Source organism: Telopea speciosissima, chromosome 5 (genome assembly GCF_018873765.1).
Source record: "Telopea speciosissima isolate NSW1024214 ecotype Mountain lineage chromosome 5, Tspe_v1, whole genome shotgun sequence".
Classification (NCBI taxonomy): Eukaryota; Viridiplantae; Streptophyta; class Magnoliopsida; order Proteales; family Proteaceae; genus Telopea; species Telopea speciosissima.
In genome coordinates this window covers 51,468,441-51,494,989 of record NC_057920.1, presented here as the reverse complement: position 1 = coordinate 51,494,989, position 26,549 = coordinate 51,468,441, and the positions used below count along the sequence as shown (strand labels likewise).

The 26,549-nt window shown below is 39.8% G+C and overlaps 1 protein-coding gene and 3 long non-coding RNA genes across 4 annotated transcripts; all 4 read left to right on the top strand.

Annotated features, from left to right (window-relative positions):
* Nucleotides 1-1,636: 1,636 nt before the first annotated feature.
* LOC122661207 lies at nucleotides 1,637-12,232 on the top strand. Its single transcript, XR_006332846.1, has 3 exons — nucleotides 1,637-1,648; nucleotides 4,299-4,304; nucleotides 12,097-12,232. It is a non-coding gene; the product is annotated as an uncharacterized LOC122661207 (long non-coding RNA).
* A 298-nt stretch (nucleotides 12,233-12,530) lies between these two features.
* Nucleotides 12,531-13,823, top strand: LOC122663054. Its single transcript, XM_043858761.1, has 2 exons — nucleotides 12,531-13,089; nucleotides 13,174-13,823. Exons 1-2 carry the CDS (start codon nucleotides 12,531-12,533, stop codon nucleotides 13,821-13,823), a joined length of 1,209 nt encoding a protein of 402 aa, XP_043714696.1.
* Nucleotides 13,824-13,869: 46 nt separating this feature from the next.
* On the top strand, nucleotides 13,870-14,282 carry LOC122661206. Its single transcript, XR_006332845.1, has 3 exons — nucleotides 13,870-13,907; nucleotides 14,005-14,123; nucleotides 14,256-14,282. It is a non-coding gene; the product is annotated as an uncharacterized LOC122661206 (long non-coding RNA).
* Nucleotides 14,283-16,016: 1,734 nt separating this feature from the next.
* Nucleotides 16,017-26,096, top strand: LOC122661205. Its single transcript, XR_006332844.1, has 3 exons — nucleotides 16,017-16,146; nucleotides 18,445-18,584; nucleotides 25,939-26,096. It is a non-coding gene; the product is annotated as an uncharacterized LOC122661205 (long non-coding RNA).
* The last annotated feature ends 453 nt before the right edge of the window (nucleotides 26,097-26,549 follow it).

Here is a 26,549-nt window from a genome sequence, read left to right as displayed (position 1 = left end):
GGTTTCAGAATACTATTCTATGATTACTGCTGGTTGTCTAATGATATTAAGTCTGAGTGTCCTTACTGCTGTTTTTAATCTATTTACTTCTGTATTCTGTTCTGAGAACATTCCATATTCTGCTATCAGTTCTTGGTTCTAGAACAGTCCTAATCCAACTAGGATCTTTCATAACTTTGAGTCTAACCGTTGGATTGGTTCCAGATTCTGACATTCTATTATCTTAATAGAATAGAGTATAATAGAATAGGGTATTCCATCAAATTCTGAAGCACATCTGATATTCTGAAATTATGTTATTGTTCACTCTTCAATTCTGGTCACTTTTACTTCACTGTGATTCTGGTTTCTTTGTGTTTCTGTTACTTAGAAACCCTAGGTTACTACAAACCCGTCACTCACCCTCCTTCCCACACTAAGAGTTCTTTGGTTTTTCCTTAATGACTATATATATATTAAAGAGTTAACACAAAATCTTCAACAGTGAATTGTCAATGCTCTCAAAGAATCAAGCAGAAGCACAAAACCAGTTGAAAGAAAATGTTATAAGACTCAAGGAACAAAAAAGCATAAAGAACTCTGCTTCTTTGTCCAAACTAGGAAATGTGATTTTGCCCAAATATGAGTAAGATCCATGACTTCAACCAATAGCTTCATCACTATTTGAAGTTCACAACTATAACTTCAAGGGACCTTCTAGTTTGGTTAACTGGAAATGATCATCTCTGTTTTTTGGTGTATAAGAATCCCCAAAAACTTGTGAAGATCATAACCGGTGGAACTTTACTAAATCTATTGGAAGCATAGTTGTAGTGAAGCATTGCAAATGTTACAAATGAAATCCAAATCCTTTCTCTTAGTTCAATTTCTAAATAAGGTTGATATATATTAAAAGAGCTTTTTCTCCTCTACATGTTTAAAGTTTCCATTATTAGCTAGATAATTCATTGGCAAGTGTGTACAAATGCAATATTTCAAAAGAGAAAAACTTAAAAATTCTCTCATTTAGAGGCAACCTGACTAGAAAATAATAGAAACATAAATTACATGAACAGGAAAAGAAGAGGGGGGAGAAAAGAAAAGAAAAAGGAGGAAGGTGGATTCCTTTCCCTTGAAGAAATTCAGACACATTTTCATATCCTCTATTCAAAGGCCTGCGGATTCTTGATAATAAACCTAGGTGGCTAGGTGTGGGGAGGTACTAGAGTGTTTCGGTCCTATGCAGCATGAGAATCTGGGAAGTCAACCAGGTGAGCTCCTGGTTGTATGACTAAACTTCAAAGTATTGTCATTTTCATATGTTTTTTTAACAATGCCCTACAACTGCAGAAGGATCTGATGGTTAGATCCAAAAAATTTGAGTTAAAAAAAAAAAAACCTCCCAAAAACACAGTATCGCCAGATCTGTTTGGAGAAATCTGACTTCAGAGAATCAGGGGCTCTGATCAGCCCCAAACCAAAATTGAAGTAACTTACCAGTTGTATCAATAAGATCATCCTGAAATCTTAGGAGAAACTGTTGGCCTGATGTAAATTAAATGGAGGATCTCAATGCCACCATGATAGAAATCCAGAAGCAGGTATCGCCAACTCTTGTATGTAATAGATATCAATTCTGGTAGAAAACTAACTCCATAGAATGCCAGCAGTAGGTATCAGCCTTCATATAAACAGCATAATCAGAGGAAGAAACTAGTTTTTCATAGAAACAAAGGGCTTGTATGTAGTACTGGAAGGGTAGGGTCTTAATTGTAAATATATATCAACTTTGGTCTTCTTCAACTCTCGATGAAAGCAATTCCAGCAGAAGAGGGAAACAGCTCTCGATTGTAACAATCTCTCACCCAGGGCTCCAAGTTGCAGGTAGACTTAAGAGTAGGCTCGTAATAATACCTATATCAAGTCCCTATCATTGAAACCTCAACAAACAAGCAATGATTTAATGATAAATCCCTGAAATTGAAGGTGTTGGTAGTTACAGGCCACGGTTAGGTCTAAGAGAAAGGACTACCAGTAGGGATGTTCCAATAGCCGAAGATCTACGAATGAGTTGCCTAGAGAAAGGGACTCACACCCAAAGTCTGGGAAAGAAGGTGGAAGGGATCAGGGAGATCGATACCCAGTCATGAAGTACTGTGGTATCGCTGGAATAGGGTACTGGGTACAAGGGTTAGAAACTCAGAAAGGAAATAAAGAAGAACATAAGAAATAAGAAGGAAGGAGTAAGAAGGGGACTGAATCTGGGAAGAGTGACAATTCGAGAAAGAAGAAGTGTTGAGATGTGTTACCCGATATTATAAGGGTATTTTGGGTTTTTTATTTATGTACTTTTGAACAAGGGTAGGATTGTAATTTGGGCTGTGACACTGTTCACGTGAACAGTGTCGTGAATAGTGTCGTGAACAGTATTTCCCTTTGTAATCTCTTTTATTATTATTATTATAAATAGAGAGCTTGACTGATCTCATTGATCATTCAAGCCATTCACGAAATTCCTGTTTTGTTAACATGGCATCAGAGCCAAATACACTATGATCTAGGTTTTCAAAACCCACCTCCCTCCCTTCGACTTTTTTCTCCTTCCCTCCATCGAGCCTCTTCCCTTCTTCTTTCTTCCTTTCTTTTGGTTCTTCTTCTCCCATTAGGGCAGCACTACTGAGGTGATCGTAATGATCTAGCTGCTGCCCCAATATACCTCCTTTTTTATGCCTCTTTTTTGGATTGAGTGGAGCTGAAGCACTGCCTGCGATTTGAAGATTCCTATTTTTTTTGGAGATCAGGCGTCTACATCTGTTTCGGCTGCATCTTCTATTGTGGGATCTTTATTTGATATTGTTCTCAACCCCTATTCACTTCATCAGATTGGTTGAAGACCCCAGCCCCTATCGATCTCTCTTCTCAGGGTTTTTTTCAAAACCCTGACATTAATCGATCTTGGGGTTGGGCTGCTGGTTCCTGCTGCATCTGATTGGCACCCTTGCTGCCTTCATTCGACATCATTCCCAGCCTACATATCTGAGATTTTTTGCTCCAATACAGCCCTTTTCTATTGGGGGTCGATTCCAGAATTTTTTTGGATATTTTTTGGCTGTTTGCTGCTTCATTGAAGATTGGTTACCTGCTGCAATGACTGGTTCAGATTCTTCTTCGGCCTCTTCTGGCATTGATGGCCAGCCCCAGACTGATTTTCTTCCCCTTGCTGCCCCAATCAAACTTGATGGCTCTAACTACCTGAAGTGGTCTCGGTCTACCTATTTGATAGTAGCTGGCCGTGGCCTCACTGGCCATCTTCTTGGGACAACAACTAAACCAGTGGAAGAGGGTTCTCAGCTCAACAAGTGGTTATCGAATGATGCGATGGTGATGTCCTACTTGATCCATTCTATGCAAGGGGATATCTCAGACAATTTTCTTCTACTGGACACTGCCCATACTATCTGGAATGGTGCCAAAGAGACTTATGGTCGCACGGGGAATGATGCACAAGTCTATGAGATTAGAAAGAAGGCTAATGCCACTACCCAACAGGAGCTCTCTGTCTCCAAATACTATGTTGCCCTCAAGAACATGTGGCAGCAATTGGATCATTACTCCGACTATCAGCCCTCTCATCGCATCGATCCGGCTGCCTATCGCAAACACGTTGACAAAATACGTGTCTATGATTTTTTGGCTAGACTAAATATGGAGTTTGATCCTATTCGGGTGCAAGTACTTGGGTAGTCCCCTTTTCCATCCCTAGAACAGGCCTTTGCCTTGGTTCATAATGAGGAATCTCGTCGGGCTGATATCTGCATTCCTCTCTGTTGATCGCTCTGCCTTGCAAGTTGCTTCCAGGACTCCTTCTCTTACCACTACCGATGGTGGTACTGCTGTCCCTAAACGTCTGTCAAGTGTGAACACCGCAATGGCTCTATCATACTAAGGCTCAATCTTTGGAAGCTCCATGGGAAGCCTGCTGATTTTGAGGAAAAGAAAGCCCATGGGAAGTTTAAGCCCAAGGCTCATATGGCTGATTCTCCTACTCCGCTCTGCTGCCCCTTCATCGACATTGGGCTTACTCGGGATGAGCTCCTAGCTTTCCGTCGCATGCTACGAGCCTCTTCCGCTGCCTCCACTACGGCATCTACACCGCTGCCCCTCCTGGTTCTAATTTTGCCTCGGTACTCCATCAGAGTCTGTGTGCATCGGCTGTATGCGATCCTTGGATTATAGATTCGGTGCCATGACCACATGACTGGCTCCTCCCATGTATTTCATCTTTATTCTCCATCTTCGCAAAGACAGTGTTCGAGTAGCTAATGGTTCCCTTTCTCTTATTAATGGGAAGGGTTCCATACGCTGCTCCCCTACCCTTTCATTAAAATCTGTTTTGCATGTTCCGTCCTTTTCTACCAACCTTCTCTCTATTAGTAGTCTAACTAGAGATCTAAACTAAGCCGACTTTTTCCCTTCTCATTGTGTAATACAGGATCTGGAGACGGGCGTACGATTGGGGTGGTAAGATGCGGGGTGGTCTCTACTTACTTGACCCGGTCAGCCTTCTACTTTGCATTCGGCTTCCCCTACACTCATCATTTACATCCACCTCGTCCCCGACCTTCATCTCTGCACTGCCGACTTGGTCATCCATCCCTTAGTACTTTGTCTCTTTTGTTTCCGAGCTTGATTAAGCATTGTAATAGGAATGAGTTTTTATGTGAGGCTTGTGTTTTGGCCAAACAGACTCGTTCCAGTTATTCTTCATTAAATAAAAGAAGTGAGTTTCCTTTTGCTTTGGTTTATTCTGATGTGTGGGGCCCTGCCCGTTGTACTTCCCTTTCTGGTCATCGATGGTTTGTCTCGTTTATTGATTGTTATACTCGTGTCACTTAGGTGTACATGATGAGCCATAAAAGTGAGGTCTTCCGCTGTTTTCAGTTATTTCATCGTATGGTTCAGACCTAATTCAATGCCACCTTGCGCATTTTATGCAGTGATAATGGCAGAGAGTACATGGAGGGGCAGTTCAAACTTTATTTGGCTGCACATGGTATTGTCCATTAGACCAGCTGTGTTGACACACCTGCCTAGAATGGGGTTGCTGAAAGGAAAAATAGACATCTCCTTGAGGTAGCTCGGGCCATTATGTTTGCACGGCAGGTTCCTTCTCACTACTGGGGTGATGCCATTCTTGCTGCTGCTTATCTCATCAACCGTGTGCCTACCCGTGTCCTTGATGGTCGTTCCCCCGTTGATCTCCTCCAGGGTTCCTCCTCCTTTGTGGTTCCCCCCAAAGTTTTTGGTTGTGTTGGCTATGTCCACAATCATCATCCTCATGGGAAATTTGATCCACGGAGCATTCGGTGTATTTTTCTGGGCTATTCTGCAACCCAGAAAGGATACAAGTGTTACCATCCACCTTCTCGTCGTACTTTTGTCTCTATGGATATTGTCTTCCATGAGTCCTTGTCATATTATTCCTAGACACCTCTTCAGGGGGAGCAGGATCAGGGTTTTGAAGATGTGTCTGTTATTCTTCCGGCTTCTATTCAGGGGGAGCCCTCTATAACTTCAGCTCCTATAGTGGCTCCTATTCAGGGGGAGCGTAGACCAGTCAGTCAAATCCTTGTTGATAAGGTATATACCCGGGAGCGCACAGGACAAGTTGAGACTACCACCACCACCATACCACCTCCACAATCGTCTGCACTTGATCCAGATCCAGACCCTACTACATCATCTGGTAAGGATCCTTCCCTTGACTTACCTATCGCTGTTCGTAAAGGCGTTAGATCATGCACCCAACACCCCATCTCCAATGTTGTTTCCTATGATGCTTTATCTCCTTCCTATCGTGCATTTGTTTATTCTCTTTCCTTTGTTTCTATTCCTCAGAAATGGCAGGAGGCGATTGCAGATCCAAAGTGGAAAGCAGCCATGATGGAAGAAATGACAGCCTTACTTAAAAATGAGACATGGGAGCTAGTTGTTCTTCCTTCAGGTAAGAAACCAGTTGGGTGCAAATGGGTATTTGTTGTCAAGCAAAAGCCAGATGGAACAGTGGATAGATATAAAACCAGGCTTGTGGCCAGAGGCTTCACTTAGACTTATGGGATCGACTACCAGGAGACATTTGCCCCTGTTGCAAAGTTGAACACTGTCCGGGTCTTACTGTCTACTTTGGCTGGGACCTACAGCAGTTGGATGTAAAAAATGCATTTCTTCATGGGGAGTTGGAAGAGGAGGTTTATATGGATGTTCCTCCGGGTTTTTCCTCTGACAAGACCTATGGGAAAGTTTGTAGGCTCAAAAGGGCACTCTATGGGTTGAAGCAATCTCCACGGGCATGGTTTGGTAGGTTTCATAAAGCCACGGTCTCCTGTGGATACAAACGGAGTCATGCTGATCACACTCTGTTCATCAAGCGAAAGAGAGAAAAGGTCACTCTTCTCATAGTTTATGTTGATGACATAGTTGTGACTGGTAATGATACAGATGAAGTTTCTCACCTGAAGGCTTTCTTGGGACGGGAATTTGACATAAAAGATCTAGGACAGCTAAGATATTTTCTTGGGATTGAAGTTGCCCGTTCTCCAAAAGGCATCTTTCTCTCCCAGAGAAAGTATGTTCTAGATTTACTATCAGAGACTGGTTTGCTTGGTTATCATCCTTGTGACACTCCCTTGGAAGCTACTACCCGTCTGCAAGAGAAGGATGGTGAACCTGTTGATAAGGGCAGATATCAACGATTGGTGGGCAAGCTAATTTATCTCTCCCACACCAGACCAGATATTGCCATTGCTGTGAGTCTTGTGAGCCAGTTCATGCATGATCCTTATTCCACTCACATGGCTGCTGTTCTTCGTATTCTCCATTACTTGATATCAGCTCCAGGAAAGGGGATCCTTTTGTCTCCTCATGACCATCTTCGCATTGAGGCTTACACAGATGCTGACTGGGGTGGTAACCCTGACAGGAAATCTACCTCCGGCTATTGTACTTTTGTTGGAGGAAATCTAGTCACATGGCGGAGTAAAAAGCAAAATGTTGTGGCAAGATCTAGTGCTGAAGCTGAATTCCGTGCTATGGCCCAGGGCATATGTGAGTTACTGTGGCTTCAGAGTTTACTCCTTGATATTCGTGGTTCTGTTCATCTTCCAATGATGTTGTACTGTGACAACAAAGCAGCAATTAGCATTGCCCACAATCCAGTGCAGCATGACCGTACCAAACATGTGGAGATTGACAGACACTTCATCAAGGAGAAGTTAGAGAGTGGGCAGATTTGTATTCCTTTTGTGAAGTCTGGAGATCAACTGGCTGATGTCTTCACCAAAGGGTTGAGTGGGAAGTTGTTTTATCCTAGTCTAGTCAAGTTGGGCATGTGTGATATCTATGCCCCAACTTGAGGGGGAGTGTTGAGATGTGTTACTCGATATTATAAGGGTATTTTGGATTTTTTATTTATGCTTTATTTATGTACTTTTGAACAAGGGTAGGATTGTAATTTGGGCTGTGACACTGTTCACGTGAACAGTGTCGTGAACAGTGTTTCCCTTTGTAATCTCTTTTATTATTATTATTATAAATAGAGAGCTTGACTGATCTCATTGATCATTCAAGCCATTCACGAAATTCCTATTTTGTTAACAAAGAGGATAGGAGGAATAAGGCCACATGACCTGCAATTGCACCACACCAATAAAGAAAGACCCAATTTTCTTTTCATTCAATTAACCTCCATCGTTAGGTTACAGAGTATATATAGATGCTATCAAGTAATTGACTTTAATAAGGAAATGTGAAACCGGAAACTAACTCAAACAAGGAAGCTAATAACTCAATCTAATCCCCTACGTAGCAAAACTAAAATAAAACATCATAAAATAAAGGTTACAAGGCTATCCCCCTTACCAACCCTTACTAGACCTTGGTCTGGGTATCCAGATTGGTTCGTGCTGGTCCAGCCATGATAATTCCACTGCATCAACTCCTCTACTGTTTTATTATTTTCTTATCAGAATTTCCTCAATGCTGCAGGACTGTTCTACTACTATAACAGACCATTCGACCCTAGTTCTGAGCCAGTGCTGTTATAAAATTTTTCCTTTTGCTGGACTGATATCACCATTTTGTGATCCTGTTTGAGCTAATTTCCTACTGGATTTTTGTGCGTTCAATTTTTAGTCTTCATTAATACAACTATTTCTCTCCTTCCAAATGACCTAGCCAAAGGGAAATGCAACAAATGCCATGAAGTTTTCGTGTTAGGTTTGAAGGCAGTGGTGTATGATGATTATAACCCACTTTAACAGCAGAAAGTAACAGTTGCGCTGGCAAACTGATTGGACTAGAACTACTTGCTCCTTTGGCATATTGATCAGTATTCCTAGTTTTAGGGTTCCATTCTTGAAAGAAATAGTGTGGGTCTGGTGGTGTTAAATGGTTTGAACTTTGAAGTAACATTTCTTGAAACAAAGAAATGAATTTCCCATAACATGCTTCGTTTTCAACAATATGTATTGGCAAGTACATTGGAAAGCTACTTTTGAAAAAGTTTTTTTTTTTTTTTTTGATGAGTAAACAAAACAATCTAGACAAAACTAAAAAAATACAGCGCTCTTCGCTAAGTTTGGAGCCAAGGTTATACACAACTTGTTTCCATCCTTTTCAAAGGTTATATCCTGGGTACGATCAGCTATATATAAACAGTCTATAAACAAAGTCCATGGCCATGAGCATTTGGTGGGAGATGGAAACGAATCGGCAACAAAGCTGTTGTTACTCCAAATCGCTTTAATCTTCAACCCAATACTAGCAGCATGGTCGATACCTTTGCGGATCGCAAAAAGAACTGCAGTTAACTCGTCATCAGCTTGCATAGAGCCTGTGTCAAAAAACTTAAGTCTGCCATCTAACAAAAAGAAATAGGACCACCCTGCTAAAGTTACCCCCGTGATGTGGTATCCTGCACATATCAGAACATTGAAATTGAGCATTGGTAACTTCAAATCATAAGAAGTAATATAAAGATGTTCAGAATTATCTGATACATTCAGGGAATACACAGGGGGGGGATGCAAATGCTGATCAACAATCCATTTCTGTATGCATTGGAGCACCCAGATGGGATTGGGAGATTGTGCCCTATAGATAACATGATTCCTTACCATCCAAATAAAATAACAGGTAGTCAGAATAACAGCAAAGACCCATGAACTTTTGAATAAGTTTTGCACCCAATCTGACGCCATGCTCATCAATTTTGGATTTTATGTCTTCTCAGTATCCTCACTAATTTGATTTTATTTACTACAAGTTAGCTTTGCTGGTATCCTGTGCATTGTTCTAGAGGTCTGGGATGGGGTCCTGTCTTCACTGGCTGACTTGCTAAATAATGGCTGCTTACACTCCCCGACCCCTCCCCCTTAAAAAAAAAAGAAAGAAAAGCTCCCACCTGCATCATTGTTATTCTTTTCCAAGCATTCTATTAATACTAATATTTTATGCCTTGTAAAAAAATTTGTTTCATTTTTCTAGTCCCAGGTATTATTGGTTGCCTCCAAGCCCTAGAAGCTATAAAGATTGCAACAGCTATTGGTGAACCTCTCTCAGGACGAATGCTTCTTTTAGATGCCATATCAGCAAGGATCATATTGTATGTTTTCCTCAAACTCTTTCTGTCATTCCTCCTCAAATTTAAATGTTTGTTTACTGCTGAAAATTCGCTTATGTATGTCAGTCATTCTCAACAATTTATGTCGTATTGTCTCCTTGAACAGATCAAGTTTTTGTTGCAGGAAGTTTCTACTTCATGATGAAATAATTAATAAATGTTGGAATTCTTTGCCTGTCAAGTAGGCAATCATATGTAAAGACAACACATAACAACTACTTTAGTCTTCAGATTTCCTGGGAGAAAGACCCTGTGACAATATTGGATGGTCCTGAGATTTTACTCTTAAAAAATGGCGTACCCAGCACACGAGGCTCCCGCTACTGCGTGGTCTGGGGAAGGTCATAATATACGCATCCTTACCCCTGCTTTTGCAGAGAGGCTGTTTCCAGACTTGAACCCATGACCACTTGGTCACAATGGAACAACCTTACCATTGCACCAAGGCCTTCCCTCTGATATTTTGCTTTTATTCATTAGAATTAATTAGCCTTAGTTGCCTTCATAGTTGTCATGGCGTCGCCATGGCGCCGCCATGGCGTCCTAGCGCTGGGGGAAAGGGCATATCGAGATCCGCCATGGTATATGTATAAATATCGAGCGATATGGCTTCCATGGCGTCGCCATGGCGTCACCATGGACACCATACCACAATATATGGGTATGTCGACCGATATTTGAACATTTAATGTATAAAAGTCAGGTTTATATATATATATTTTTTTTAAAACGATTTAATAACTTAGATGCTTTTTCGTTAATGTGTATTGGAGGTGTAACTTTTTCAAGTTACACCTGCAATACACATTATCATAAAACTTAAATAAACATAATAACTTATAGTCTTATACGGTTATACCCTAATGGGGGAAATAGAAATCGCAAAAGGAAAATCGAGAGGAGAGGGATGGTGACTCCGGCAAGCGGCAACGGTAACTTCCTCGCTTCCTGCAACTCTTGAGTCTCGGCAGCCTTCGAACAAGTTCGAAGTTCGAACTTCTCCAGTTCTCCGGCAATCTCCAGGACTCCAACTCTCCAAGTAAGTAAATTTTTAATTTTTTTTTAATTTGGATCTTCTTCCTCCTCCCAGGCAGACCTCGTCTTCTTCTTCTTAACTTCTTCTTCTTTAGTTCTTCTCCTCCCAGCCTCCGGTAGTGATTACAGCCAGTAGTATCGTTTTTTTTTTGTAATTTTTTCTCTTGCCTTGCTTCCTCCTCCCGGGCAGACCTCTTCTTCTTCTTCTTAACTTCTTCTTCTTCAGTTCTTCTCCTCCCAGCCTCCGGTAGTGATTACAGCCAGTAGTATCGTTTTTATTTTTATTTTTTCTCTTGCCTTGCACAGCCACATTTACGCACACAGTGACAGGGAGAGAGTCGAGAGACGGGGGGATTTATTTCAGTTAGTAGTCCTCGACTCCTCTCGGTTTTTATTTTCTTTTTTCTTTTTTCTTCTTTGCTTGTACAGTCACGGAGACAGGGACATAGTCGAGAGACAGAGGGGGGAGGGATTCATTCCAGTCAGTGCTGTAACCATAGCCCTCTCGGTTTTTTTTTTTTTTCTTTTTTCTTCTTTGCTTGTACAGTCACAGAGAGTCACAGAGACAGGGACATAGTCGAGAGAGGAGGGGGAGGGATTTATTCCAGTCAGTGCTGTAACCATAGTCCTCTCGGTTTTTTTTTTTTTTTTCTTTTTTCTTCTTCTTGCCTTGCAACTAGCTTGCTTACAGTCGCAGACCTTGGGACTTCTTGCCTTGCATTTTTTTTTTCTTCTTCTTGCCCTGCACAGTGCACACATACACAGTGTCACACACAGAGACAGGGAGAGAGTCGAGAGACAGAAGGGGGGAGGGATTTATTACAGCCGAACTATCTCTGTTTTTTGTTTTTTGTTTTTTGTTTTCCTTTTTCTTGCCTTGCATTTGCAGGGTTGCACAGTCACAGAGAAGGTGTTTGTTTTTTATTTTTTCTTCTTCTTACCTTGCACACAGGCACACAGCCACAGGCCCACACATACACAGTTACACTTACACACACAGAGACAGGGAGAGAGTCGAGAGACAAGGGGGGGAGGGATTTAATAGTTATTACAGCCAGTAGTCCATCACTATTCACTGATTTCACTCACAGTCTCAGTCACAGACTCACAGTGTCACACACACAACAGCAGCAAGCACATATTCAACTCCATAATTTCAGTTTTTTTTTTCCCCTCCATCCATTAATGTTAATCTGCTAAAAACCAGTACTTGGATTTTGTGTTTTGACTGTTTTCCATCCTAGTTCAGCTTAATGTTAATATGCTAAAAATCAGTTTAATTGTTTTTTTTTTTTTGTTTTGTTACCTTTGTAGTCTACTAGTGTCTTTCACTCAATTAATGGATGGTTCTACACCAATTAGTAGTGGGGGTGAAAATATTGTAAGTACTGGAGCTACTCCAGGATATGATCCAAGCAAAGACCCAGCAAGAAAGGCCAAATCAAATGACCCTGGGTGGAAGTATGGGTATTGGCCAGATCTAACAAACAAGAACGTTGTTAAATGCACCCTTTGTGGCAAAGAAATGAGTTGTGGAATTAAAAGATTGAAGCAACATTTGGTGGGTGGATATGGAGACGTTATTAAGTGTACCAAGACGAATGATTCTATTTCTCAAGTGATGAGGGAAGCTCTAAATAAAAAAAAGAAGAAACAAATTACAGAAGTATTGGATGATGATGATGGTGATGATGATGCTGTAGAAGTTGGAGGGCAAATACAATCAGAAGATACACTAGAAGGACAATCCCAGACTCCTACAGCTGCTAGGGTGGCTCCTAGCTCTGGGACAATTGCTAAGAAAAGAAAGGTTACTCAGCCTCAAGTAAGGGGTCCCATGGATGCTCATGTTAGACGGACTCCTGAGCAAGTAGTCAATGAGAGGCATAATAGTAGTTCTACTCAGACTACTATAGAGAACCGTTTTAGGACACCAGAACAAAAAGCTAGAGATGATTATCACATTGCTAAGTGGTTGTATCAGCAAGGTATCCCATTCAATGCTATTAAGGCAAGGACCTTTGAGGTGATGTGCGAGTCTATTGCACAATATGGTTCTGGATATATTCCACCTTCATATCATCAAGTGAGAGTGCCATTGTTAAGAAATGCTGTGAATGAAACTGCAAAGATGAAGAAAAAATATGAAGAGTATTGGAAGCAGTATGGGTACACTCTTATGTCTGATGGATGGACGGATAAACGGGGAAGGCACTTAATTAATTTTCTCGTTAACTGTCCAGAGGGGACTTATTTCATGGGATCTGTTGATGCATCTGGTATGGTTCAAAGTGCACAAATGCTATTTGAATTGCTTGATAGCAAAATTGATGAGATTGGTGAGGATTATGTCATTCAAGTTGTGACTAATAATGCTTCAAACTATAAGTTAACTGGTAAAATGCTTATGGAAAAGAGAAGAAAGCTATACTGGACTCCTTGTGCAGCCCATTGTTTAGACCTGATGTTGGAGGATATAGGTGGTCTGAAAGACTTTAAGAATGTGATAGGTAAGGCAAAAAAAATAACCACCTTCATCTACAGGCACACACGTCTTCTTGATGCAATGAGGAAAAGAACTGGACAAAAAGATCTTGTGAGAGCTGCAGTTACGAGATTTGCAACTGCTTGTTTGACATGTCAGAGCTTAGTTAGGCATAAGGATACATTGAAGCATTTGTTTAATTCTGATGAGTGGAAGGGTTCTAATTTGTCAAAGACAGAGGATGGAAAGAAAGTGGAAGAAACGGTGTTTGCTGTACCATTTTGGAACACTGTGGAGGATTTTATTAGAGCATCGAAGCCACTTATTGTTGTTTTGAGGATTGTTGATGGTGATGAGTGGCCTGCAATGCCTGAAGTTTATGTTGCTATGGAAGAGGCAAAAAAGAAAATACGTGAACATTTAGCACATAAAGAACGGCTGTGGAAGAAAATTATAAGTATCATTGACAGGCATTGGGAGTGTCAGATGGAGCGTCCATTGTATGGAGCCGCACTATTTCTTAATCCCGGAAAATTTTTCATGTTCAAGGAAAATGAAAATGGCAAACTGATTGCCAATCTACACATCTCATTGGTTGATGTCATGACCAGATTGGTAGTTGACCCTGCTATACAGACAAGATAACTTTGCAAATTGATGATTATAGATATTCAAAGGGTTGTTTTGGGAGGGATATGGCGATTAGACAACGGACAACCATAAATCCTAGTAAGTAACTTAGTATTTTTAGTTTGTACCTACGTTGTATGCTACTATGTCTATGATGTATTACTATTAATTCAGTTTTTTTATTATATTTTTATAGTTACTTGGTGGAGTACAAATGGAGGTCGTGCTTTTGAGCTTTCAAAGCTTGCACGACGCATACTAGGCCTTTGTTGCTCTTCTTCTAGTTGCGAGCGCAACTGGAGCACATTTGAGTTTGTAAGTATTAAGTATTAACTTATATGATTACATTTACTTTTAATTTATTTTTTAGACTTTTTTTTTTTCCACTTTTGTTATGTCTTTTTATTGAAAAATGACTTTTTTGTTCTCTCTTGTTTATGAATTCAGATTCATACCAAAAAGAGGAATAGACTGAAACATTCTCGTTTGAATGATCTAGTCTATGTTCAATACAATAGCCGCCTCCATGAAAGGTTTCAACAGAGACGTGAGCTGGAAGGCAAAAACAAAACATATGATCCACTAATTCTTGATGAGCTGGATTGGTCTAGTGAGTGGATGGTTACCCAGTCAGAGGAAGATTTAGTCCATCCCAATGATGATCTCACGTGGGATGATGTTGGTAGAGCAATGGGGGCATCGATTGAAGCCCCCATCCGACCAAGGAGAACTCAAGAATCAACCTCTAGAGCCGATGTGACATATTCACGCCGTGGACATGCTAGAGGGAGAGGTAGCTCAAGGATGGCTGATGTTCAGGATGACTCTGAGCTAGATGAAGATGAGGAAGAAGAGGAAGATGATGTGAATGATGACGAGAATGTCTTAGATGACTATGTTGGTGTCGAAGAGCCACAACAAGAAAATCTGCCAAATGCAGATCTTTTAGATGACTATGATAATTAATTAGTTTTGGTCCTTTTGGATATTATGATTATGGATTGTTTAAACTTTAAAGTTTGAACTTTAAACTTTGATCTTTGAAGATTAGTTAAGGACTTAAAGTTATCTATATTTGGTTGATTACTTGACTTTAACAATTTGATCTTTGATTACTATATTCAGTTATCTATCTTAAATTATTTTTTGGCTTTTAAATACATAATTTCCTCTCCTCTTTCATCAAATTCATATATATTAATATATACCTATTACTTTGTTCAGGTTGCTTTGCTCCAAATCACACACACTGAAGAAAGACTATTGCTATCAAGCTTCAGTAAACAGGTTAGCCTATCATTTGATTTTTACTATTGCTTTCAATTATTTGATAGGTTATCTATATTTTCAATTTTTCATACTTTCATATACACTAATGAATATTAGTTACACTTTCATGAATTAAACCATAGTGGCATAGTATATTAGTAGTAGTGTAGTACACTTTCATGTTGATTTTTGATGTTATAGGACATATATTATAGCATACTCAATGACATTAAAAATAGAGAAAATAAAAAATTAAACATGGTCGACATGCTCGCCATGGCGTTGACATGTCGATATATCAACGTGACACCCTTCCACCGACTTGGATCGCCGTGACGCCGTGACAACTATGGTTGCCTTTGGTTTCTTATTGGGGAGCAATTACCAAGCTTACAATGTGGTTTGACCATCACTAACTCATCCATTCTAATAGGGTTAGTGGGCCCTTACTTGATAAAGTCACTGTCATATTTCGTCTGTCCCGTACACTTAACCCCTTAAACCTGTTAATGGGCCTTGCCAAGCTGGCAGCTGCTTTAAGCAGTGAACATCAACCTTTTACTACTCGGTAGAATAAAATAAACTAGAAGATTCTCTTGTATTGCTGGTGTTGGTCTTGTACCTTTTGATCATGTTTTTCGATTATCTTCAGGATTTATGCAAGGGCTCACTCTGACACTAATTAACTGGACCTTGGGAATAAAAATTTGATGTGTGAATAAAAAGATTCTGTGATTCAATTTAGACATTGGATGTAAACTCATCATCTCTAACCTCTCCCAAGAAAAAGAGGGGGGTGGGGGGTTGGGTGCAGAGATTGATTTGAGGTTCGCTGGTGTGAGCTCCCTTCTCATAAATCACATTTATATGTATTGACTGCGATTCATATTATTTTAATTTAAGGCCCTACAAATTTTGATTCCTGAGATTTTTATGTTTGGGGGTTTCTAAGGTGAAAATAAGAGGAAGATGTTTGGAATGTGAAGCTTGTGGAGAGAATGCAGTATTCACACAGCAGCTATTTTGAGATTTTGACTATGAGAAGTTTACTCAGTCTCCACTAAAGAGGGTATTTCTCCCCTCCTAATACCCTTTTGTCTTCTATTAGCAACTGCAGATTGTTATTGGATTGATTACAATCAGTATGTGCTTCCAATTGGATGTTTAGCATATTATAAGTGAGCTACTTTGTTGCATATAATTGGTTTGTCCATTTACACACAACAAATGTTCCCCACGATTTCATTATGAATCAGGTTATAGATATATTGATTAATAGGTGTGCAAATTAGAACTATGAAATTGTTTTATATTACTGTTGATGATAAAAAATTACATTCACACTTTAGAGTAGTCAAAATATTAAGACCTTTAATTCAACTCTTCCAACATGAGCTTTTCCCTTTTTGCAGTTTCTGTATGTATGCTGTCATTTCTATATGTTCTGTTTTCTGAAATGTAAATGCTTACTCAGCAAACCCACGATGTGATTTCTTATATAGTAGCGAGTTAATATCCATATGCTTGTTTTTTAATTGAAATTTCTTAAAGATCAGAACAGTTACTCTGTTAATGGATTCATGGATTGTCTCCGCTAATTTTGATGAATAATATTGCTTATTTCTTGAATTTTAAATTTTTTGAATAAGAAATATGTAAATTTCGTAACCACTAAAGAATGTATAGTATATGTTAACCTGTGGTGATAACATGGCAGCCAATTGAAACTGGTGAGTAAATATGGACTGCGATCTGACAGGTTAGAGTCTAAGGGTGTCAAAATCAAACCGAAATCGTTTACTGAAATCGAAACTGAACCGTTTAAATCAAAACCGTTAAACCGTTTAATAAATGGTTCGGTTATGGTTTCAGAATTGAGGCTGTTTAGTTAAACGGTTCGAACCGAATCGAACTGTTTAACATTCTTAAATGTACATAAATGTGCCAAAATAAAAAGAAACCTTTTACTGAACCGAAACATTTAAAACCGAAACCGTTTAATAAATGGTTCGTTATGATTTGACAATTGAGACTGTTTAATTAAACAGTTTGAACTGAACCGAACCGTTTAACACCCTTAGGTTAGACTAGAAGATGTTTAAGTGGTGAAGTTGAATATGAACCATGTTGTCTGGTCCTATTGCAGGGGAAAAAGAAAACGGTTGTATATTTAGTGGTATCACACATTTTCAAATATTCTATCTTAACCCCGTTGAACTCTGTTCTCTGAATAGAGGTTATTTACTCATTTACTGTAAAAGTATTAGTTTGGAGTCATTCCAGTTGTTCATATATCACATGTCAATTCTAGATGTCTTTTTACTGCATGCACTATGTAGTGGTTACCTTAGTTTAAAGCAGTGGTGCCAAATCTCCAGGTTCCTTGATGTCCATGACTGCCTCTACAAATTTAAGCAGTGCCATGTTATATGTTTTAAGTGTATCCCAAGTTTTGTGACAAATTACAAAGATGCCCCACTATCAGAGGTTAGTGGCATTTTCGGTATTTTGTATCCTTACTGTATATCCAGGGTTCTTTATAGATCTTTGAATCTGAAATACACAAAAGTAACCAACTTGACTTCCTAACACAATTCTTTCACCTTTCCACCATACATGTGCAAGCCTTGGACTCTTGAGGATTATTTCCCTGATTATTCTAATGTACTCGTGCTCAGCGGCTGATAAAAAGTACTCTTTGAGAAGCTAAGATGAACTAGATACGGTAGCCCTTGCCCTAGCAGAAAGGTGGGGGGAGGGGGAGGAATAGTTAACGCTCTTGCATACCATACAGTCTATACTCTAGAAACCAAACAAGGTGTAGTAAGTCACAAAAACACCACCGTTTTAAGCAGGGTTTGAGGAGTTCAAATAAGTGAGTACTTGACCAAAAAAGCGCTTTTTGAGTAGAAGCTAAGATGACCTTATAGAGAACCCTATCCACGACCAGCTGGTAGCAGAAGGAGAAGGTAGAGCAGTGCATGGCAGCACAAAACAGTGGTAGAGCTGCTTAGCAGCAACCTTCGCTACAGTAGAGGCTGCCCTTTTCCTATTCCGATTGGAAATAGTGGACATGATGAAGATGATTAGATTAGGTTTCATGTTTTTCATATGGATTAATTAATCCTGAAACAGGTCATACCATGTATTTCTAAATCATTAGTGGCTGGGATCTTATTCATGTCTCTCTCTCTCTCTCTCTCAAACACACACAAACACACATGGTCAGACATGTTTGCTTGCTAGTAGATAGAACTGACATTCTAGTCTCAAGGAGAATAATACCTTTAATTATATCGCTAGTCTTGTATTGAGGAGTGAGTGTTTTTCTCTTTACATAATGGTTTGGGTTTCTTACTGAATGCAGCTGCCCTTGAAGCTGAACCTGCTTCCCGATAATGCAAGAATAAGCACTGCGGAGTACAAAGAGAAAGTCATCAATGGAGAAGCACATGTATTAGTGGATGTAAGTCCTTGAACATTCCATTGTCAAGCTTGGAGAGTAAGGTCCCGTTTGGCAACACTCCTGGAGAGTGCTTCTGGTGATCCTTTGCTCTACGGGAGTGCATATAGAATAGAATAGCGTTTGGCACACATGGTTCAATCTTGTGTTCTCCTGGACTGGACCGGTTGAAAAAACATGAAAAGATGAGAAATTGAGAAACACCGAATTGAAGCTTCTTCGATTCTTCACCACAAATTAAAGATCAAAAGTGTAGAAAAATGAAAAGCTACTCCCGATAGAAGTCACACTCGAGTGAAAGGGTGTCTCTCCTCTCACGCCATTCTCTCTTCCACGAGCTCCACCCCAACCTCTGCTACTGGACTTGAGGACAACGGTGTTGCATCAACTTTCCTCTCTGTTGCTGAACCTCCTCTCACGCCATTCTCTCTTCCACGAAGGTGAGAGACGGTGCTGCATCAGCTTTCCTCTCATTTGCTAGACCTCCTCTCACGACATTCTTTCTTCCACGAAGGTGCGAGATGGTGCTGCATCAGCTTTCCTCTCTGTTGCTGGACCTCCTCTCACACCATTCTCTCTTCCACGAAGGTGAGTCTCCCTCTCTCTCAGAATCTCTGAACCCTGAGATTTTAGGGAGTTCTTCCATAGAAAAGAAAAAGAAGTCCGTGGAAATCAAGAAAGAAGAAACAAAGCCCTTAGGTTAGGGTTTCTTCCATGGAAAAGAAAAAGAAATCTGTTGAAATCAAGAACCCTAAGAAATACCCCGAGAAACAGCCCCTTCCCTGCATTCTTTCTTTATTTCTCTCTGAAAACCTCTGCCTGAAATGTCCAACAAAAACTCTCTTGAAACTGGAAAATCCAACACTGCTCAGGTGTGGGGTTCCATCGTGTGCTAACCGCATGTTGTGTTATGAACTCTCGCTTGCTTTGCTCTGTAATGGATGCTGCAACACAAGAAAATTATTAATTAGAAAAAAAATCAAGAACCCAGGTTGAGAAAAAATGGAAAAGAAAATTACCTATATATGGGAAGAGATCAGAGCCATGGATATGACTACGGCAAGGATGAGTAGTATTAGAAGAAGGCCTTGGCATGAGAGGACGAAGTCTCCTGCAACCCATCATCCATATTTTGGCTCCTGTAACAGTTAGTGTGAGTGTACTAATGGGTTCAGTGTAGTTGGCTGAAAAGAGGGTAGTTGAGATGCAAAGGAAATAAAACAATTAGGGAGAGAGGGTGTTTAGAGTTGCAGACATGGAGAAGGAATAAGAGAGTGAGGTCGATGGATTGTGATTTAAAAAGAAGAAAGTGAAGGAGAGGAGAGGAGGTTGACTGGGTTATATAGAAGGAGAGATGGATGGAGAGATAATAGAGAATGGAGAGGGCTTACAGCAATCTCTGCAATCTAATAATAATAGTAACCAGGAGTGTAATTAGAGTTGCAAACAACTTCCATTCGTTCTACTAACCAGAAGCTGTAAATGAATGCTTATTTGAATATTTTACTAAGTACATCTACATGCATAGGAAATTAGGCAGAGAACAAGAATATTACATGTAGTTTGGCCTTCCAGTTTATCTTTTCTTTACATCTGGATGCATGTGGTCTGAATTGTTGTTTGTCTAGGTCAATACTGCATTTTTCAGCTAATGACTAAAGGATATTTTATTTTTAATTAATAGAACTCATCAGGAAATTTGAAATTTTCTAAAGTTAGTAGCTTAGATGTGGAAAATGGGCTGTCTTACATTGTTGTGTTCTCATTTTCCAATGGCCTGATAAGACTCAACTCTTATCTTTCAAAAAGAATAATACAAAAAAAGAACAAGAATCCCTCTTGTGATATTTCCTCGAACTAGAAGATTTGGCTATAATCGATGCCCAATATTATTATAATCTATCCCTCATTCAATGCTCTTGGCCAGTAAAGTATCATGGTTCTGTTTTTCCAACTGGACTGCATTTCATTGTTTCATATATGAGTCTAGTGGGAGATGGGATGCTGTGCCAGACTCAGCCAAGCTTATGTTTTTTAGGCTTCTTTTACTTCCAATGTAGATGTTTCTCAACTAACTTGTTTCAGCTAATGATTACCTGCTACATTTATGCTTTTGGTTCATATAATCTTATCTAAATGTGGGTCGATCTTCTTCTTCATTGCTTCTTCCATTTTCTTCTCTTCTATTTCACTTCTTTATTTTTTATACACAACAGTGGTTGAGGCCACCATTGGCAGCCCCAACCACCTACAACACACACACACATGAGGGAGGCCACCATTGGCAGCCCCAAACCACCTACAACACACCTACACCATTGGCAGCCCCCTCCCCCCTAGGCCCAATTCAGAAGTTTGAGGGAATTCTCCTGCTACACATAGGCCCAATTCATAAGTTTGAGCTTTCTGGTATTTTTTTTCCCTTCTAGGATTGGGTGGTAGTATTAAATTTTGCAGGAGTTGGACAATGCCATTGTGAAGGGCACAAACCATGTCAAGCGCCCAACTAAAGAAAAACACACAAGGGGTATGTGGATACTTCTCTCATTTCTCTTGGTATGAGGTACCATCATCCTCTTTCTCTTCTGGTATGAGCTTTGCACATACGTTACTTCTTTGACCTTGCCAGTCATCCGTCTTGGTGATTTCAACAAAGTTACCTCACCCTCTGAAAAGCTTGGGGGAAAGACTGCCTCACCTCATTCTACTTCCCCGTCCCTCCTCAGCCTTGTTCATGACTACTCTTTTGAACCCCTTTCTTTTGATGGATCCCCCTTCACCTGGACAAATAAACAAAGACCCCCTCATGTAATTAAAGAGTGTTTGGATAGAGCTTTTGCCCAACCTGACTGGTTTTTTCTTTTCCCTCTGGCTAGGATTCTTAAGTTACCATCAGCTGGCTCTGACCACAACCCTATTGTCATCTACACCTCTCCCCTGAACAAATCTTATAAGAAATGTTTTCATTTTCAATTTTCCTGGACCCACCACCCGGATTTTAAATCTTGGTGCTCCCACAAATGGAATTCCCTCCCACCTGAAAATTTCCACAACAAACTTCATGCTCTGAGCAAACTGCTTTCTCACTAGAATAGGAATGTTTTTGGAAGTATAATGCATCTGAGATCAAAATATTTTGATCTTTATGACCTCACTGAAGATTGTGGCTCACCAACATCTTTAGGCCCTGATCTTTGGGATCTATCTATCCGTTTGTAATGGATTTGTGATGTTGAGGAAGGTTTCTGGCTCCAAAAATCCAGACACGCACATATTCATGATGGAGATAGAAACACTAAGAACTATCACTCTATTGCAAAGTAGAACCTCAGGAAAAGACACACTTACCACATCCTTTCAGATGATGGATGTTTTATTGATGACCCTGTCCTTATTGTTGATATCTTTTCTGAACACCTGTCTCGAATCTATACTACCTCTAACCCCCTGGACTTGAATGTTATAGCCTGTCTTTTTGATAAGGTGATACAGATTCAGGACCACCCCCCCTTGTCTCCTCTCCTTCCAGTGAGGAGATCCGAAAGGCTGTCTTCTCAATAGGTGCTTTTAAATCCCCTGGAATTGATGGTTATCAAGCGTGTTTTTGTCACATTTTCTGGGATATCATTGAATCTGATGTCACAAACATGGTCACTTCTTTTTTCTCCTCTGGGGCACTTCCCCCAGGTTGTAACCATACCCTTATTTGTATGATCCCCAAGCATGACTCAGCTAGGGTGGCGACTGATTTCAGGCCTATTAGCCTTTGTAATGTCTCATATAAGATAGTGGCAAAAATTTTAGCTAATAGACTTAAGGCTTTTCTCCCACTTTTTATTTCACCCTTCCAGGGGGCTTTTATTCCTGGTAGGCAAATCAGTGATAACATTGTAATCGCCCATGAGATCTTCTGGTTTCTGAATAAGAAAAGGCGTGGTAAGACTGGGTTTGTGGCTATTAAGTTGGATATGGCTAAGGCCTACGATCGGGTTGAATGGAAGATGATTGAACAACTTGCCCAGTTCCTTGGCTTCCCTAACCAGTGGATTTTGTTGATCAATTCTCTTATTACAACCACCTCCTTCTCCATCAAGATCAATGGAAGCCCTTTTGGTTTTTTTTGCCCATCTAGGGGTCTTAGGCAAGGATGCCCCTTGAGCCCATACCTTTTTCTCTTCACCATGGAAGTACTTTCCCGTATTTTACTTGCTAGCTGTGAGGCTGGACTCTTTAGGAGGATTAGAGTCGCTCGACGAGCTCCTAAAATTTCTCACTTCTTGTTTGCGGATGACACTTTCATTTTCTGTCGTAACACTGAAGAGGATGTCCTTTCCATTAAAGCTGCCCTTGACCTCTTCTCTGATTTAACAGGGCAAGAGATTAATTTTTCAAAAAGTGAAATCCATTTTAGTAAGAATACAACCCCTGATAGGAAAAAATCCCACTACTCTATTCTTAAGATGGAGGAAATGAGCCCTTCTTCACACTATTTGGGCACTAATTTGTTTCACTCACGCTCTAAAGTTAGGGACCTTTCACCCATTATTCAGAGGGTCCAAAATAAATTGACTACCTGGAGGGCTAATTGTCTTTCCTATGCGGGAAGAAAGGTGTTGATTCAATCAGTCCTAGCTTCAATTCCGTCCTTCCAAATGTCATGCTTTCTGTTCCCAAAGACGTGCTACTCTAAACTTGATTCTATTTGCCTTAATTTTTGGCAGAATGGGATGTCTACACAGAAGCGGGCCCACCTTATTTGTTGGGATAAGATCTGTAGACCAACCTCCCTTGGTGGCCTTGGGTTACGCAAGTCATCCACCCACAATAAGGCCTTAATTTTGATGCTTGGTTGGCGACTACTCACTGAAGAGAAGTCACTATGGGCCCAAGTCCTCAAATATAGATATTTTTCTAATAGATCTGTGTTTGATCCAAAAACACTAAAGAAAAAGGGGTCCTGGGTTTGGAACAGCATTGCAGCCCTTCTTCCCTCTCTCAAAGGGATTGTTTGGAAAGAAATTGGGAATGGGAGGAATACTTTCTGTTGGGTTGACCCGTGGGTACCAACTATACCCACTCACTGTATCCCCCATATTTTTCTGAACAACTCGATCTGCAAAGTAAGTGATCTTACTACTAATTCTGAATGGACTTTCAATTTACTTACAAATATATTTCCTCTTTGTTTCACTTTTGAGATTTCAAGAGTGTGCATTTCAGACTCTAAGGATCAGTGGAAATACTCCTTAACAAAAACTGGGACGTTCTCCACTCGACAGGCTACCTCTTACCTGCATTCCTATTTTCATAATGACTAGCTTCTTTCCAAATGGTGGCGTTTTTTCTGGAAACTTAAAATTCATCCAAAATTTAAGTTGTATTTTTGGCGTGTCTTACATGCAGGTTTACCTGTTAAGGATACTATCTCACAATGGTTGCCGATCGAGCCTACATGTTTTCTCTGTGGTGCTCGTGATGAAACCCAATGGCATCTTTTTATATCTTGTGAATGGACTAAGCGTGTCTGGGCATCTGGGCCCCTCGGCCTGAGAACTGAGCACCTTAGCAGCCCCAATATTGCACAGCTCTGTGCTTCCCTCCTCAATTCTAAGGCCTTGGATTTGAATTCTGCTTCTTGGTTTTTTTTATATTTGTTTTAACTTACTACTTTATATGGATTGTCAGAAACAAAGTATCTCGTGGATTAGCTCCAGCTAACCGACATTTGGTGTTATCAAATATTAATCGCTAGATGTACTATTTAGATCTATGCCCTCCTACTTTAAATGCACTCACTATAGCTCACCACCAAACCACACAATGTACTCCAGTTTTCACCCACCATTTGCCTAACAACGAAGTAAACTTCCCTGTTGTCTGTTGTGCATGCCTTTCTGAACCATCAATGGGACTAACTGGATGGGGGTATTGCTTTTTGTTAGATGGCCAGAGTGTTTTAACATCTGCAGGAATTTCGTGTTCATCCAACCCAAAGGAGGCTGAGCTGATAGGAATCTTGCAGGGGTGGAAACACGCTCTCAAGGAAGGGATCCATTTAAAAGAAATTTGGGTATCTAGTCTTAGCCTTAGTAAAATTTTGCAACCAGGACAAAAACCTTGTGTACCATGGACACTTCTCTCTCTTTTTGTTGAACTAGCAGAACTCACCTCAAACTTCACTTCTGTACCTATATACCTCCAGCATAACCAATGGACAGCAGCCTTAAGATCTCACATTCTAACATCAGTTAGGACCAATTCTCCCTCAAAACCTTTCTTGTATGACGTAAATACGTTTATGGTAATATAATCTTGACTTTTCTCATAAAAAAAAGATGGTTTCATGATTCTATAATCTTTATTTAATTAAAGGGTATGTATCTCTCTCTTATACACCATTTTTTTTTTTCTTTCATTTTTGTTTCATTTAGTTCTTGGTTGTGGGCATTATATCCAAGAAGCTTAAAAATGCCATTTAGAAAAAGATGTGGTCGTCTCATGAGAAAACTTGAATATGTCAAGGCTTGTGGAAAGGTCATATGGTTACTTGTAAATTATTGAATAATTTTGGATTCTAGAACTTTAGGACTGCATCTTCAAAACATCATCAATGTCAAGGCTTGTGGCAAGGTCTCATGGTTACTTGTAAATTCCAACCTCTATTTGATGGGTCTTTAGCTCAAATTGGTAGAGCACTTGGAACATGAGCATGTTCCAAGGGGATGGTGGTTCGAATCCATCAAGGTCCAAACTTAGTTTTAGGTTGTTGAAGTTAGACTTGAACAAAAATGAAGATTAAATTCAGATTTAGGTTGTTAAAGTTGTAATTTCAGTTTTAAATAACTATTATTTGACATATTTTGGTTATGTTAAGGTTGGTAAGAGAGATATTTTAATTTATGCTATGGTTGGTAAGAGAGAAAATGGGTTGACAAGTATTTTTTGGTCTTAATTTAGATGGCAATGACATTATTGTACTTAATTTCAAATTTGGAAGAGTCGTGGCATTGTTTCAAGAATTTGAAACTCATGGGGTGTTAACCAAATTAGTTCGATTGAATCTGGTAAAGAGAGCCTTAGGTAAAAAAAATCTGTTGATTTTCATCAAAATAATTATAAATAATTTTGAGTATTATAATATTATTTATGATAATGAGTAATATAATCATAATTATTATGGCATTTATATAATTTTTTTGTATAAAAGAAGTGATTTTGTAAAATGTCTGCCAAACATTGTTTTCGTTATTTTTCTGTTCGTGGAACACTTTTGTAACAGTTTTACCAAACGTTGTTTCTCTTCCACAAGAGTATTTTCATAGTAAGGAATCGGAAAAAGAGCACTTCTGTGAAAAGAACACTCTCCTAGAACGGAAGTGTTACCAAACGGGACCTAAGTTGCCAAATATATCTTCAGCCTTAAAGCGAGAGGAAGAGCGGACAAGTTCTAGTTCAAATGCTTCTTTATACGTAGTATGTAGATGAAGTAATGACTCACAGAGGGCTGTTCAATACCTCCATAAAATGGGTTTAACTTCAGCTCAGGATATTATTGGCGGTATGTTATGTGCCTAGAAACGTGAAGCATCATAAAGAAGAAGATGTCACGTAGGCATGTGATCAATCAGCTCTTAATTATTGTAGTTATCATGTGGTGTTTAGTGGAAATAGGAAGTTATTATGAGTAGTACGTGAATGGGTTAGTGTTGTGACTATGTGGCCAACATGGAAGGGAAGTTGTGTAATGCTATAAATTAGTGGGAGATTAATAGAATAATAGACTTTGATTATCATCCAACTACTCTATTGAGTGAAGGTAGGCTTCCTCCATAAGCCGGACGCCGGGCTTTGTCAGTAATCTTCCTATTTTATCTTGTATCTCTCTTTTATCCTCTATTTTCTCTCCAATCTTCTCTCTCCTCCCTTCCACGCACGAATTTGGATCCTCTACTGCCGAGCTGCCCGGCAGAACCGTGCTGCCCAGACACGGTCCTACGCGCAATGTCTGC